The following is a 12,258-nucleotide window of genomic DNA, read 5'->3' as shown; positions in this document are numbered from 1 at the left end:
GGGAGTTGGTGCAGTAGACTCAGAGGCAGTGTCTGTAATAGACTCAGAGGGAGCAGGTGCAATAGATTCAGAGAGATAGGGGTGCAATAGACTCATAGGGAGCGGGCACACTCAACTCAGAGGGAGCGGGTGCAACATACTTCGAGGGAGCGGCTGTAATAGAATAAGAGGGGGCGGGTGCAACAGACTTGGAGGGAGCGGGTGTAATAGACTCAGAGAGAGCGGGTGCAACAGACTTAGAGGGAGCGGATATAATAGACTCAGAGGGGGTGGGTGCAACAGACTTAGAGGGAGCAGCTGTAATAGACTTAGAGGGAGAAGGTGCAATAGATTCAGAGGGAGTTGTTGCAATAGACTCAGAGGGAGCGGGTGCAATAGACTCAGAGGGAGCGGGGTACAATAGTCTCAAAGGGATTGTGTTCAATAGACTCAGAGGGAGCGGGTGCAATAGATTCAGAGGGAGTGGACGCAATAGACTCAGAGGGCGTGGGTGCAACAGACTTAGAGGTAGTAGCTGTAATAGACTTTGAGGGAGAAGGTGCAATAGATTCAGAGGAAGCGTCTGTAATAGACTCGGAGGGAGCTGGTGCAATAGACTCAGAGGGAGCGGCTGTAATAGACTCAGAGGGAGCGGGTGCAATAGACTCAGGGAGCGGCTGTAATAGACTCAGAGGGAAGGGGTGCAACAGACTTAGAGGGAGCAGGTGTAATAGACTCAGAGGGGGCGGGTGCAACAGACTTAGAGGGAACAGCTGTAATAGACTTAGAGGGAGAATGTGCTATAGATTCAGAGAAAGCGTCTGCAATAGTCTCAGAGGGTTGGTGCAATAGACTCAGTGAGAGCGGATGCATTAGACTCAGAAAGATAGGGGTGCAATAGATTCAGAGGGAGTGGGCGCAATAGAGTCAAAGGGAGCGGGTGCAACAGAATTAGAGGGAACGGCTGTAATAGACTCAGAGAGAGCAGATGCAGTAGACTCAGAGAGATCGGGGTGCAATAGACTCAGAGACAGCAGATGCAATAGACTCAGTGGGAGCGGGTTCAATAGACTCAGAGGGAGTGGGTGCAACAGACTCAGAGGGAGCGGCTGTAATAGACTCAGAGGGAGCGGGTGCAATAGACTCAGGGAGCGGCTGTAATAGACTCAGAGGGAAGGGGTGCAACAGACTTAGAGGGAGCAGGTGTAATAGACTCAGAGGGGGCGGGTGCAACAGACTTAGAGGGAACAGCTGTAATAGACTTAGAGGGAGAATGTGCTATAGATTCAGAGAAAGCGTCTGCAATAGTCTCAGAGGGTTGGTGCAATAGACTCAGTGAGAGCGGATGCATTAGACTCAGAAAGATAGGGGTGCAATAGATTCAGAGGGAGTGGGCGCAATAGAGTCAAAGGGAGCGGGTGCAACAGAATTAGAGGGAACGGCTGTAATAGACTCAGAGAGAGCAGATGTAGTAGACTCAGAGAGATCGGGGTGCAATAGACTCAGAGACAGCAGATGCAATAGACTCAGTGGGAGCGGGTTCAATAGACTCAGAGTGAGCGGGTGCAATAGACTCAGAGGGAGCGGGTGCAACAGACTTAGAGGGAGCGGCTGTAATAGACTCAGAGAGAGCAGATGCAATAGACTCAGAGAGATCGGGGTGCAATAGACTCAGCGGGAGCGGTTACAATGGACTCAGAGGGAGCGGGTGCAATAGTCTCTGAGGGAGTTGGTGCATTAGACTCAGAGAGATCGGGGTGCAATAGTCTCAGAGGAAGTGTGTGCAATAGACTAAGAGGGAGCGGGTGCAATAAACTCAGAGGGAGTGGATGCAATAGATTCAGAGGGAGTGGACGCAATAGACTCAGAGGGAGCAGGTGCAATAGACTCAGAGAGATAGGGGTGCAATAGACTCGGAGGGAGTGGGTGCAATAGACTCAGAGGGAGTGTGTGCAATAGAGTCAGTGGGAGCGGGTGCAATACACTCAGAGAGATCGGGGTGCAATAAACTCAGAGGGATTAAGTGCAATAGAGTCAGAGAGATAGGGGTGCAATAGACCCAGAGGGAGTAGGTGCAACAGACTTGGAGGGAGTGGGTGCAATAGACTCAGAGAGATCGGGGTACAACAGACTCAACGGGAGCAGGTGCAGTAGACTCAGAGAGATCGGGCTGCAATAGACTTAGAGGGAACAGTTGCTTCCCCCCTTCCACACCTCAGCTTTTACCTGCAAAGGCGATACATGGGCTTCCAGGGTTGCAGCTCGGAGGCACAGGTGAAGGACTCGAGGGCACCGAGGTAGCTCTCTCTATCGAAGAGGCACTGACCCTGGGATGAAAACAGAGGATAGAGATAACTGCCTCAGAATCTAAGGGGGTCAACAGACAGCATGAGAGGACACAGCGGACAAGGTAAAGCGTAGGGGCACAGGAGGCCCCTCCACATGAGACAGCATGAGGGGGCGACAAGATGCAAAGGACTCCTTGGGGCGCAGTGTGTACTGGACCACCATGAAGGGGTGAACCATTCAGTGGATTGCGGAGGGGCACAGCGGGCATGGGAGAGCAGGTTCAAAGTAGATACCAATCAAGAGAAGATACAAAGCGTGCAACAGGAATCATTAAGCTGTAAACCAGTAGCATGAGGGGCACACCGGTGAAGTCCCTGAATGAAGGGGCACACCAGTCAAGCAGTGGCATGAAGGCGCACATCAGACAAGTGGTGGCATAAAGGGGCACACCAGCAAAGTAATGGCATGAAGGGCACACCAGACAAGCTGTGGCATGAAGGGCACACCAGTCAAGAGATGACATGAAGGGGCACACTAGTCAAACAATGGGATGAAAGGCACACCAGTCAAGTGGTGGCATGAGAGGGCATACCAGTCAAGCGATGGCATAAAGAGGCACACCAGTCAAGCGGTAGCATGAAGGGCACACCAGTCAAGCGATGGCATGAAGGGGCACACCAGACAAGCTATGGCATGAAGGGGCACACCAGACAAGGGGTAGCATGAGGGGGCACACCAGACAAGCTGTGGCATGAGGGGGCACACTAGTCAAGAGATGGCATGAAGGGGCACACCAGTCAAGAGGTGGCATCAAGGGCACACCAGTCAAGTGGTGGCATGAAGGGGCACACCAGTCAAGCGGTGGCATGAAGGGCCACACCAGTCAAGCAATGGCATGAGGGGGTACACCAGTCAAGCGATGGCAGGATGGGTTCACCAGTCAAGAGATGGCATGAAGGGGCACACCAGTCAAGCTGTGGCATGAAGGGCACACCAGACAAGCTGTGGGATGATGGGCACACCAGTCAAGCTGTGGCATGATGGGCACACCAGTCAAGCTGTGGCATGAAGGAGCCAACCAGTCAAGAGATGGCATGAAGGACACACCAGACAAGCAATGACAGGAAGCGCACACTAGTCAAGCGATGACATGAAGCGCACACTAGTCAAGTGATGGAATGAAGGGGCACACCTGTCAAGAGATGGCATGAAGGGCACACCAGTCAAGAGATGGCATGAAGGGCACACCAGACAAGCTGTGGCATGAAGGGCACACTGTAGGAGAATAGGATCTGCTTCACATGGGTACCCCCACTTTTTGCTGGGGTTTCACTGTTTTTCGACCTTAGTCTGGCTGTGGCCCTGCTAATCAGGACCACAGCCTAGCTGCCTCCTCTCTACAATGGTTTGCATGTACATTAGGTACATATCTAATTGGATTCTGGAGTGCCTTATAAGCTCCTAGTATATGGTATACTATGTACCTAGGGCATAGGTACCTCAGAGGCCTACCAGGGGCTGAAGCATGTATTATGCCACCCCTGGGAAGCAGTCCAAAATGGCACCACAGGTCTGCTACTGCTGCCTGGTTAAGGGTGTGCTGGCACCCCTTACAGTGGTATAGGCTACCTATATCCACACATATATGCAGACACACATAAACCTATAAGCCACTCCGATGGCAGGCCTTGACAATCCTGAAGGCAGAGTGCTTGGTTTTATGTGAGAGGGTGCCCAAGCATGAGCTGAGCCCCTCTGCAGCTTTCGGAAATACTTCCTTATGGTTGTTCTGTGATACAGCCATACCATATACTCTTAAGTGCATTATAACCTCGGGGTAAATGCTAAATTTGGAATGGCTGCATCAAAACATGTCGTGTTTGGTGTCAAACGCTTTGGAATACTACCACCCCACCAGATCTGGCGGCGGAGTAGCATTCCACCCTTCTAGAGTGAGAGACATGTTCACACTGGCTAAACCCGGTAGGACTTTCCTGAGCCCTGGCATCACAAAATGGATGCCTCTGCCACAGACACGGGTCTGGACTCCTGCTGCTGACCGCAACTCCGGCAGAGGAGGCCTGGACAATAGGTTTCCTGTCGAGGGGAGGTGTCCCCACCTTCCCAGACAGGCTGATGTGTATTGGGGCTGGGCGGGACCACTCTCTGGTGCTTTGAATTCCTGCACTGGGGGCACACTTGGTGTCCCTGTGCATACTTCAGTTCAAACTGGTTGCAGGGGCTACCTGCCCCTGCTCTGGTGTGAAACTGGACAAAAGAAATGGGTGTAACCGCCCCTCTTTCCAGGCCCACCCATAGGTGGGGCCTTATAGTTAGTCCATCCCCTAAACTTACTATAAGTATAGGAATCCAGTCCCTAGGACTTTAGATTACCCTGGACGAAACACTGCAACATATATCCTGGACCTTCAACTTTTTATCACGACTAAAAGACGGAAGAAATCTCCCTTGGGGTCAAGGAGTGACTCCCCTGCTTGGCAGGCACCAAAGAAGACACTGACAGGTCTGCAAAGCTGAAGCTCCTGCCGGACGCCGAAGTCTTTGCATCACCAGAGGTGGATTTCCAGACTTCCCCGAGGCTACCCTGAGTCCACAGCAAAGCTGAGGCCCGTAGCTATCGTGGGTGACGTGGAACTGTAACCCCTGGACACCGTGAACTTTTGCAGCAACACTATCTTCCTGGTCCTCCTCGAAGTTGTGCTTTGGGCTCCGAGTAGCCCCAGCCTTGAGCACCTCCTGCACCGAAGATTGTTGGCCTCCACTCCACGAGTGAGCCGTGGGCCAGCTTCAAGTGCGACCGCTCAAGGCTCCTTCCCGATCACTAGCCCATTGGCTAGCAGGTCCCCATGAAGGCAACTCCTTTTCTGCTTGGGCTTTCCTGGTTGCTCCAGACGTGCACTGACTTACCCTCACTGGGTGAGTCCCTCAGACCTTGCTGGTCTGCACCGCAGTCCTCTCTCTAATTTCCAGTGACTTGCCGTTGCCAAGGCTTGTTGGGTCCATTCTGGTCGCCGGCACTGCAGCACTCGACAGACTTCGTGGGACAGCTCGAATCCGGCTCGTGGACTTCGTCGACGCCTCCTGGAACTCGTTGCTGAAGAGTCAAGACACCCATCAACTCACCTGAAGCACCCAACATCTGTGGGCATTGGTCTATCCTGCCCTAGGTCACTCTGTCCCCTCTGCTTTCAGGTTCCTTACATCCCACACCCAGGCTTGGATCTCTCCTGACACTTCTCCTCTTCACGGCAGCAGCAGTTCTTTGCAGGCTCCCAATGAAATCGACGACGCGACCCGACACCAAAAGACACCTATGCACCCGGCTTCCCTGGGTGAGGTAACTCGAGTACTCCGGTGCTCTTGTGGGTGCTAACCCTAGAACTTCTTAAGCCCAAAAGGGTTTGGCCCTGACTCGATTAGAAGTGCCCCATATCTTTAAATTTCCAACCGCGACATTACCCATAGAAGATAACGGGAACCCGCGGTTGTGTTTACACACTGCATACAGTCCCCGTGGGTCCCCTGTGTCACTACCTTGGGTGGTTTCTTGGGGTCCCAGCGATTCTAGATGTTATAGGCCTAGTGTCTATTCCAGTTGTGGTTCTTATACCACTTTTTTGGTATATGGTTTGGTACGCCCCTAGGGCCCAAACGTGTATTTGTGCTATTACTGATAATTGCTGACTTGTAAACAAAGTACTTCGAACTCCAGTCTCATAAAGAGACTAGAGGGGTGTGATTTATTCTAAATACATATATTTTGAATATATACCTGGTGTGGTTGTCTTTTCATTTGATCATTCAAGGGATTATAGACTGGTAAAACAAGCTGCTTTACATTCCTTCAAGACTTAGCCTGAAGGCTGCTCTCCATAGCTACCACTAGGATAGCTTTCAACAAAGCCGCGGGTTCCTATTACTTTCTATGGGGAATGTCGCGGTAGGAATTTTAAAGATTAGGGACACTTCAAACCGAACTAGGACCAAACCCTTTTAGACTTAGACAGTTCTAGGGCTAGCACCCTCGAGAGTACCGGAGTACTTGAGTTACCTCACCCAGGGAAGCCGGGTGCATAGGTGTCTTTTGGTGTCGGGTCGCGTAGTCGATTCCAATGGAAGCCTGCAAAGAACTGCTGCTGCCGTGAAGAGGAGAAGTGTCCGGAGAGATCCAAGCCTGGATCTAGGATGTAAGGAACCTGAAAGCAGAGGGGACAGAGTCTGGGTCACTGGCCAGTGACCTAGGGCAGGATGGACCTATGCCCACAGATGTTGGGTGCTTCAGGTGAGTTGACGGGTGTCTTGATTCTTCAGCCACGAGGTCCAGGAGGCGTCGACGAAGTCCACGAGCCGGATTCTAGCTGTGCCACAAAGTCTTTCGAGGGCTGCGGTGTCGGCGACCAGAAAGGACACAACAAGCCTTGGCAACGGCAAGTCTCAGGAAATCAGAGAAAGGACTGCGGTGCAGACCAGTAAGGTCTGATGGACTCACCCAGTAAGGGTAAGTAAGAGCAAGTCTGGAGCAATCAGAAAAGCACAAGTAGAAGTGGAGTTGCCTTTGTGGGGACCTGCTAGCCAACGGGCTAGTGATCGAGAAGGAGCCTCGAGCGGTCGCACTTGGAGCTGGCCCACGGGTCACTCGTGGAGTGGAGGCCAACAATCTTCGGTGCTGGAGGTGCTCAAGGCTGGGGCTACTCGGAGCCCAAAGCACAACTTCGAGGATGACCAGGAAGGTGCTGTTGCTGCAAAAGTTCACGGTGTCCAGGGGTCACGGTTCCACGTTACCCACGATGGCCACGGGCCTCAGCTTTGCTGTGGACTCAGGGTAGCCTCGGGGAAGTCTGGAAATCCACCTCTGGTAATGCAGAGACTTCAGCGTCCGGCGGGAGCTTCAGCAATGCAGACCGGTCAGTTGCTTCTTTGGTGCCTGCCAAGCAGGGGAGTCACTCCTTGACCCCAAGGGAGATTTCTTCCGTCTTCTAGTCGTGATAGAAAGTCGAAGGTCCAGGATATATGGTTCAGAGGTTCGTCCAGGGTAATAAAGTCCTAGGGACTGGGTTCTATACTTATACTAAGTTTAGGGGATGGACTAACTCTAAGGCTCCACCTATGGGTGGGCCTGGGGTGGGGGTGGTTACACCCGTTCCCCTTTGTCCAGTTTCGCGCCAGTGCCCCTGAAACCGGTTTGAACTCGGCTATGCACAGGGACACCTTGTGTGCCCCAGGCAGTGTCTCAAAAGCATTCTGTGAATGCACCCACCCTGCCCCAATACACATCAGCCTGTCTGGGGAGGTGGTTACACCTCCCTGTGACACGAAACCTATTGTCCAGGCCTCCCCTGCCAGAGTTTCCCCCAGCAGCAGGAGGCCAGACCCATGTCAGTGGCAGTGGCATCCATTTTGTGATGCCAGGGCTTTGAAAGGATTTAACCGGGTATAGCCAGTGTGAACATGTCTCTCCCTCTAGAAGGGTGGAATGCTACCTCGGCCGCCAGAAGTGGCACGGGGGGTAGTATTCCAAAGCGTTTGACACCAAACACGACATGTTTTGATGCAGCCATTCCAAAGTTGGCATTTACCGCGAGGTTATAATGATATGGTATGGCTGTATCACAGAACAGCCATAAGGAAGTATTTGCGAAGGCTGCAGAGGGGCTCAGCTCATGCTTGGGCACCCTCTCAAATAAAACCAAGCACTCTGCCTTCAGGATTGTCAAGGCCTGCCATAGGAGTGGCTTACAGGTTTATATGTGTCTGTATAAGGTAGTGATATAGGTAGCCTATAACACAGTAAGGGGTGCAAGCACACCCTTACCCAGGTTGCAGTAGCAGACATGTGCTGTCATTTTGGAGTGCTTCCCAGGGGTGGCATAATACATGCTGCAGCCCCTGGTAGGCCTCTGGTGTACCTGTGCCCTAGGTACATAGTATACCATATACTAGGGGCTTATAAGGCACTCCAGAATCCAATTAGATATGTACCTAATGTACATGGAAACCATTTCACAGAGGAAGCAGCTAGGATGTGGTCCTGATTAGCAGGGCCACAGCCAGACTAAAGTCGAAAACAGTGAAACACCAGCAAAAAATGAAGCAGATCCTACTCTCCTACAGATTATACTTGGTGAAATGTACCAAGTGACCAATGCTAGCGATGACAGAACAGACCATTCTCTGGCAGTTGTTAACTTCTCCTGGGGAGGGGTAACTGGCCTTAAGAAGCTTGTGGTAAGTGGAGACCTACCAGTACAGTGTTTGCTTGGCAATGATCTAGAGAATTCAGCTTGGGCTGAAGTTGAGCTCAGGACACATGCAGAAATGTTAGGGATTCCTGCACATGTCTTTGCTGTGACCAGATCACAGGCAAAAATGTCAAAAGCTGGACAGGCCCTGGATTCTGGAATAATGGACCAGGGGCCTCATAAGAGGGGGAGCAGCAGGGTTAAGGCAGGGCCTTCCCACCTGTCTCAGGATACTGATCAGTCTCCTCAGGGAGATGATCTTGAGCCTGAAGAAGGAACTGTCCCAGAGGAGCTTGAACCTGACCAGGTTGAGTTATTGGGGACAGGGAGCCCTTCCAGGTCTAATCTGAGCCAGGAGCAGAACACCTGCGCCTCTCTTGAAACCCTCAGACAGCAAGCTGTTGATGAGGCTGCTGGGAATGCTAGTGGCACCCATAAAGTTTATTGGGATGATGGACTCCTATATTCAGAGAGTAGAGACCCCAAGCCTGGTGCATCCAGAAGGTTGGTTATACCTCTGAAGTTTAGGGGTTTCCTATTGTCACTAGCCCATGATATTCCCTTAGCAGGACACCTGGGCCAGAACAAGACTTGGGACAGAATTGTTCCTCACTTTCACTGGCCCCACATGTCTAAAGACACAAAGGAGTTTTGTCGCTCCTGTGTAACCTGCCAAGCCAGTGGCAAAGCAGGTGGCACTACAAAGGCCCCCCTGATACCACTACCTGTGGTGGGGGTGCCCTTTGAAAGGGTAGGGATTGACATTGTTGGTCCCATGGATCCCCAAACAGCATCTGGGCACAGATTTATACTGGTGGTAGTGGATCATGCCACCAGGTACCCAGAAGCAATACCCTAAGGATCACTCAACACCTGTAGTGGCAAGAGCTCTCTTGAGTGTGTTCTCAAGAGTAGGCTTTCCTAAGGAGGTAGTATCTGACAGGGGAGCAAACTTCATGTCTAGTTACTTGACTGCTATGTGGAAGGAGTGTGGAGTGAACTACAAGTTCACCACACCCTATCACCCACAATGCAATGGTTTAGTTGAGAGATTCAACAAAACCTTAAAGGGCATGATCAAAGGACTCCCAGAGAAGCTTAGGCGAGAATGGGACCTGCTCTTGCCCTGCCTTTTATTTGCATACAGGGAGGTGTCTCAGAAGGGGGTTGGCTACAGCCCATTTGAACTTGTTTGGTCACTGTTGGAGGGAGGACCACCGGGGAGTCGGGGGGGACCACTCCGGGGCACCTTCCTACCGCAATGTTATAGCCGAGCGCCGCTGAGAAGCCTCCTAGGAGAGGTCCTTCTCCTGTGATCGTACTAGGCCCAGTAACACCACCACACAGGACTCCGTATCAGTTGCTTATCTTGGTATTTTATCAATGGTAGCACATTCAATATATTTACAGTGGGATCGAGTGATCCAGAAAGAGTCTCAATGTCTTTGTAGGGACAGGGTAGCGGGACAGTCTTAGTACCAGCCTGGTACGGGGAAGCTCTGCGCCAGACCTTGCGTGCTGGTCTCCAAGCAGCTCGGACGTGGAGAGCCGAGACGGTGTCTGCAGGACTCGGGTGGTAGTTCCGCTTGGGTCGAGCCGCAACACGGTCAGCAGGGCTCCGGTGGTAGGTCCGCTTTGGTCGAGCCGCGACGAGGTCAGCTGGGCTCTGATGGTAAGTTCAACAAGGTCGGGCCGCGACAGCGTCAGCAGGGCCCCAAAGGTTCGTGAAGGTCTTTAAGCACGGTGGAGCCGCGACGTCGTCAGCAGGGCTCAGAGCGTGGTTCCAGGATGAGTCTTTCTCCGTAGGGTCAGCCGCGATCCGATCAGCAGGGCTCTTGACTCCGGGATACAACTGCTGTCTTGTTGCCGGGTCGCCCCAGATATAGGTCTGGAGCCCTTTGATGTCCGGACCCTTGCGTCCGGGGAGCGGAGAGGCCGGGTTGGGAGCGGCCAGACGCCCAGCAGGAGAGGCGCCAGGCCCCAGAGAGCTGTGGGGCGAGCGCACCTAGGTGTGGGAGGACGGTTGGGGGTCCCATCGATACTGCCCTCCGCCGGGAGTGGGGAAGTGTTCACGTGGTATCCCCCTGGCCAGGGGTTGGCGCCTCGATGTCGGGCCTTGCTGGGCCCGAGGCCGGGTGGAGCGGGGTCACGTAGGCGGTTGCGTAGAGTCACGTGTAATCCAAAATGGAGGAGCCCTGAGGTGCAGGGGACCTCGTGCAGCTTAGCGAGGGGGAACAGGACCACGCCACGAGGCCGGCTCCAACACGCGTCCCCCCCAGCTGAAGGCAGGGAGAGTCACCCATCTCCTTGGGGGTTCTCCTCGCCGAGGCGGAAGAATCTGGACAGGCCGTCGGCATTGGCGTGGTCGTTGCCGTGCCGGTGCTCCACGGTGAAGTCCATCCCTTGCAGCGAGATGGACCATCGCAACAACTTGGGGTTCTCGCCCCGCATTTGCATTAGCCACCGCAGGGGTCGGTGGTCAGTTTGGACTCTGAAGTGGGTGCCGAAAAGGTAGGGCCGGAGCTTCTTGAGAGCCCATACCACAGCGAAGGCCTCCCGCTCGATGGTGCTCCACCTCTGTTCTCGTGGCAGCAGTCGGCGGCTGATGAAGGCCACAGGTCGGTCGAGGCCCTCGGTGTCCATCTGGGAGAGGACCGCCCCAACCTCGTACTCCGAGGCATCGGTCTGAACCACAAATTCCTTGCTGTAGTCAGGGGCCTGTAGCACAGGGGCAGCGCACATGGCCGCCTTGAGGGCTTCAAAAGCGGTCTGACAGCGGGGCGTCCAGTACACCGTCTTGGGCTGCTTCTTGGAAGTGAGCTCCGTGAGGGGCCCCACAATACTGCCATAATCCTTGATAAATCGCCGGTAGTAGCCTGTGAGGCCTAAGTAGGCCCGGACAGCTGTTTGGGTTGCGGGGGGCTCCCATGCCTGGATGGCATCGACCTTCAACTGGAGGGGCGCCACCTGGCCACTCCCCACCTGGTGGCCCAGATAGGTCACGGATCCTTGACCGATCTGGCACTTGCTGGCCTTAATCGTGAGCCCGGCCCTTTGGAGAGCGGCCAGGACTTCTCCGAGGTGTCCTAGGTGCGCGGCCCAGTGGTTGCTGAAGACTGCAATGTCGTCTAGGTAGGCCGCGCTGAAAGCCTCTAGCCTGGCCAGGACCTTGTTCACCAGCCTCTGGAAGGTCGCTGGGGCGTTCTTTATACCGAAGGGCATCACCCGAAAGTGGTAGTGCCCATCGGGGGTGGAAAAAGCGGATCGTTCCTGGGCGCCGGGGGTGAGCTTGATCTGCCAGTACCCAGCGGTGAGATCAAAGGTGCTTAGGTAGCGGGCGGCCCCTAAGCGATCGATCAGCTCGTCTGCCCGTGGCAGGGCATCGGTCTTGGTGACTGCGTTCAGGCCCCTGTAGTCTACACAAAATCTGAGTTCCGGGGGGGTGCCGGGGGCGGCGGCCTTCGGCACCATGACCACAGGGCTGGCCCACGGGCTGTCGGATGGCTCGATGACTCCAAGGGCGAGCATCTTGGAGACCTCGGTCTGTATGCAGGCTCGGACTCGGTCGGGCACTCTGTAGGCGCGGTGTCGCACAGGGGGGCTGTCCCCGGTGTCCACGTCATGGACGCACCAGGGGGTCACCCCGGGCGTGAGAGAGAAGAGGGCAGCGAAGGGTCGCAGCAGCTTCCGGCAGTCATGGCGCTGTTCTGGGGTCAGGGTGGCGGAGAGG

At 54.1% G+C, this 12,258-nt stretch overlaps 1 protein-coding gene across 2 annotated transcripts in view; it reads right to left on the bottom strand.

Annotated features, from left to right (window-relative positions):
• TTC16 (tetratricopeptide repeat domain 16) overlaps positions 1 to 12,258 on the bottom strand; it is a 535,487-nt gene that overhangs the window by 322,259 nt on the left and 200,970 nt on the right. For both annotated transcript variants that reach the window (XM_085614130.1, XM_085614131.1), the window contains one exon: positions 2,206 to 2,306. In XM_085614130.1, the coding sequence (XP_085470256.1) occupies positions 2,206 to 2,306 (101 nt within the window). The remainder of the gene's footprint in view (positions 1 to 2,205; positions 2,307 to 12,258) is intronic.

Source organism: Triturus cristatus, chromosome 1_2 (genome assembly GCF_964204655.1).
Source record: "Triturus cristatus chromosome 1_2, aTriCri1.1, whole genome shotgun sequence".
NCBI lineage: Eukaryota > Metazoa > Chordata > Amphibia > Caudata > Salamandridae > Triturus > Triturus cristatus.
The sequence above is the reverse complement of the archived record's forward strand: the minus strand, read 5'-3'. Positions and strand labels throughout refer to the sequence as shown.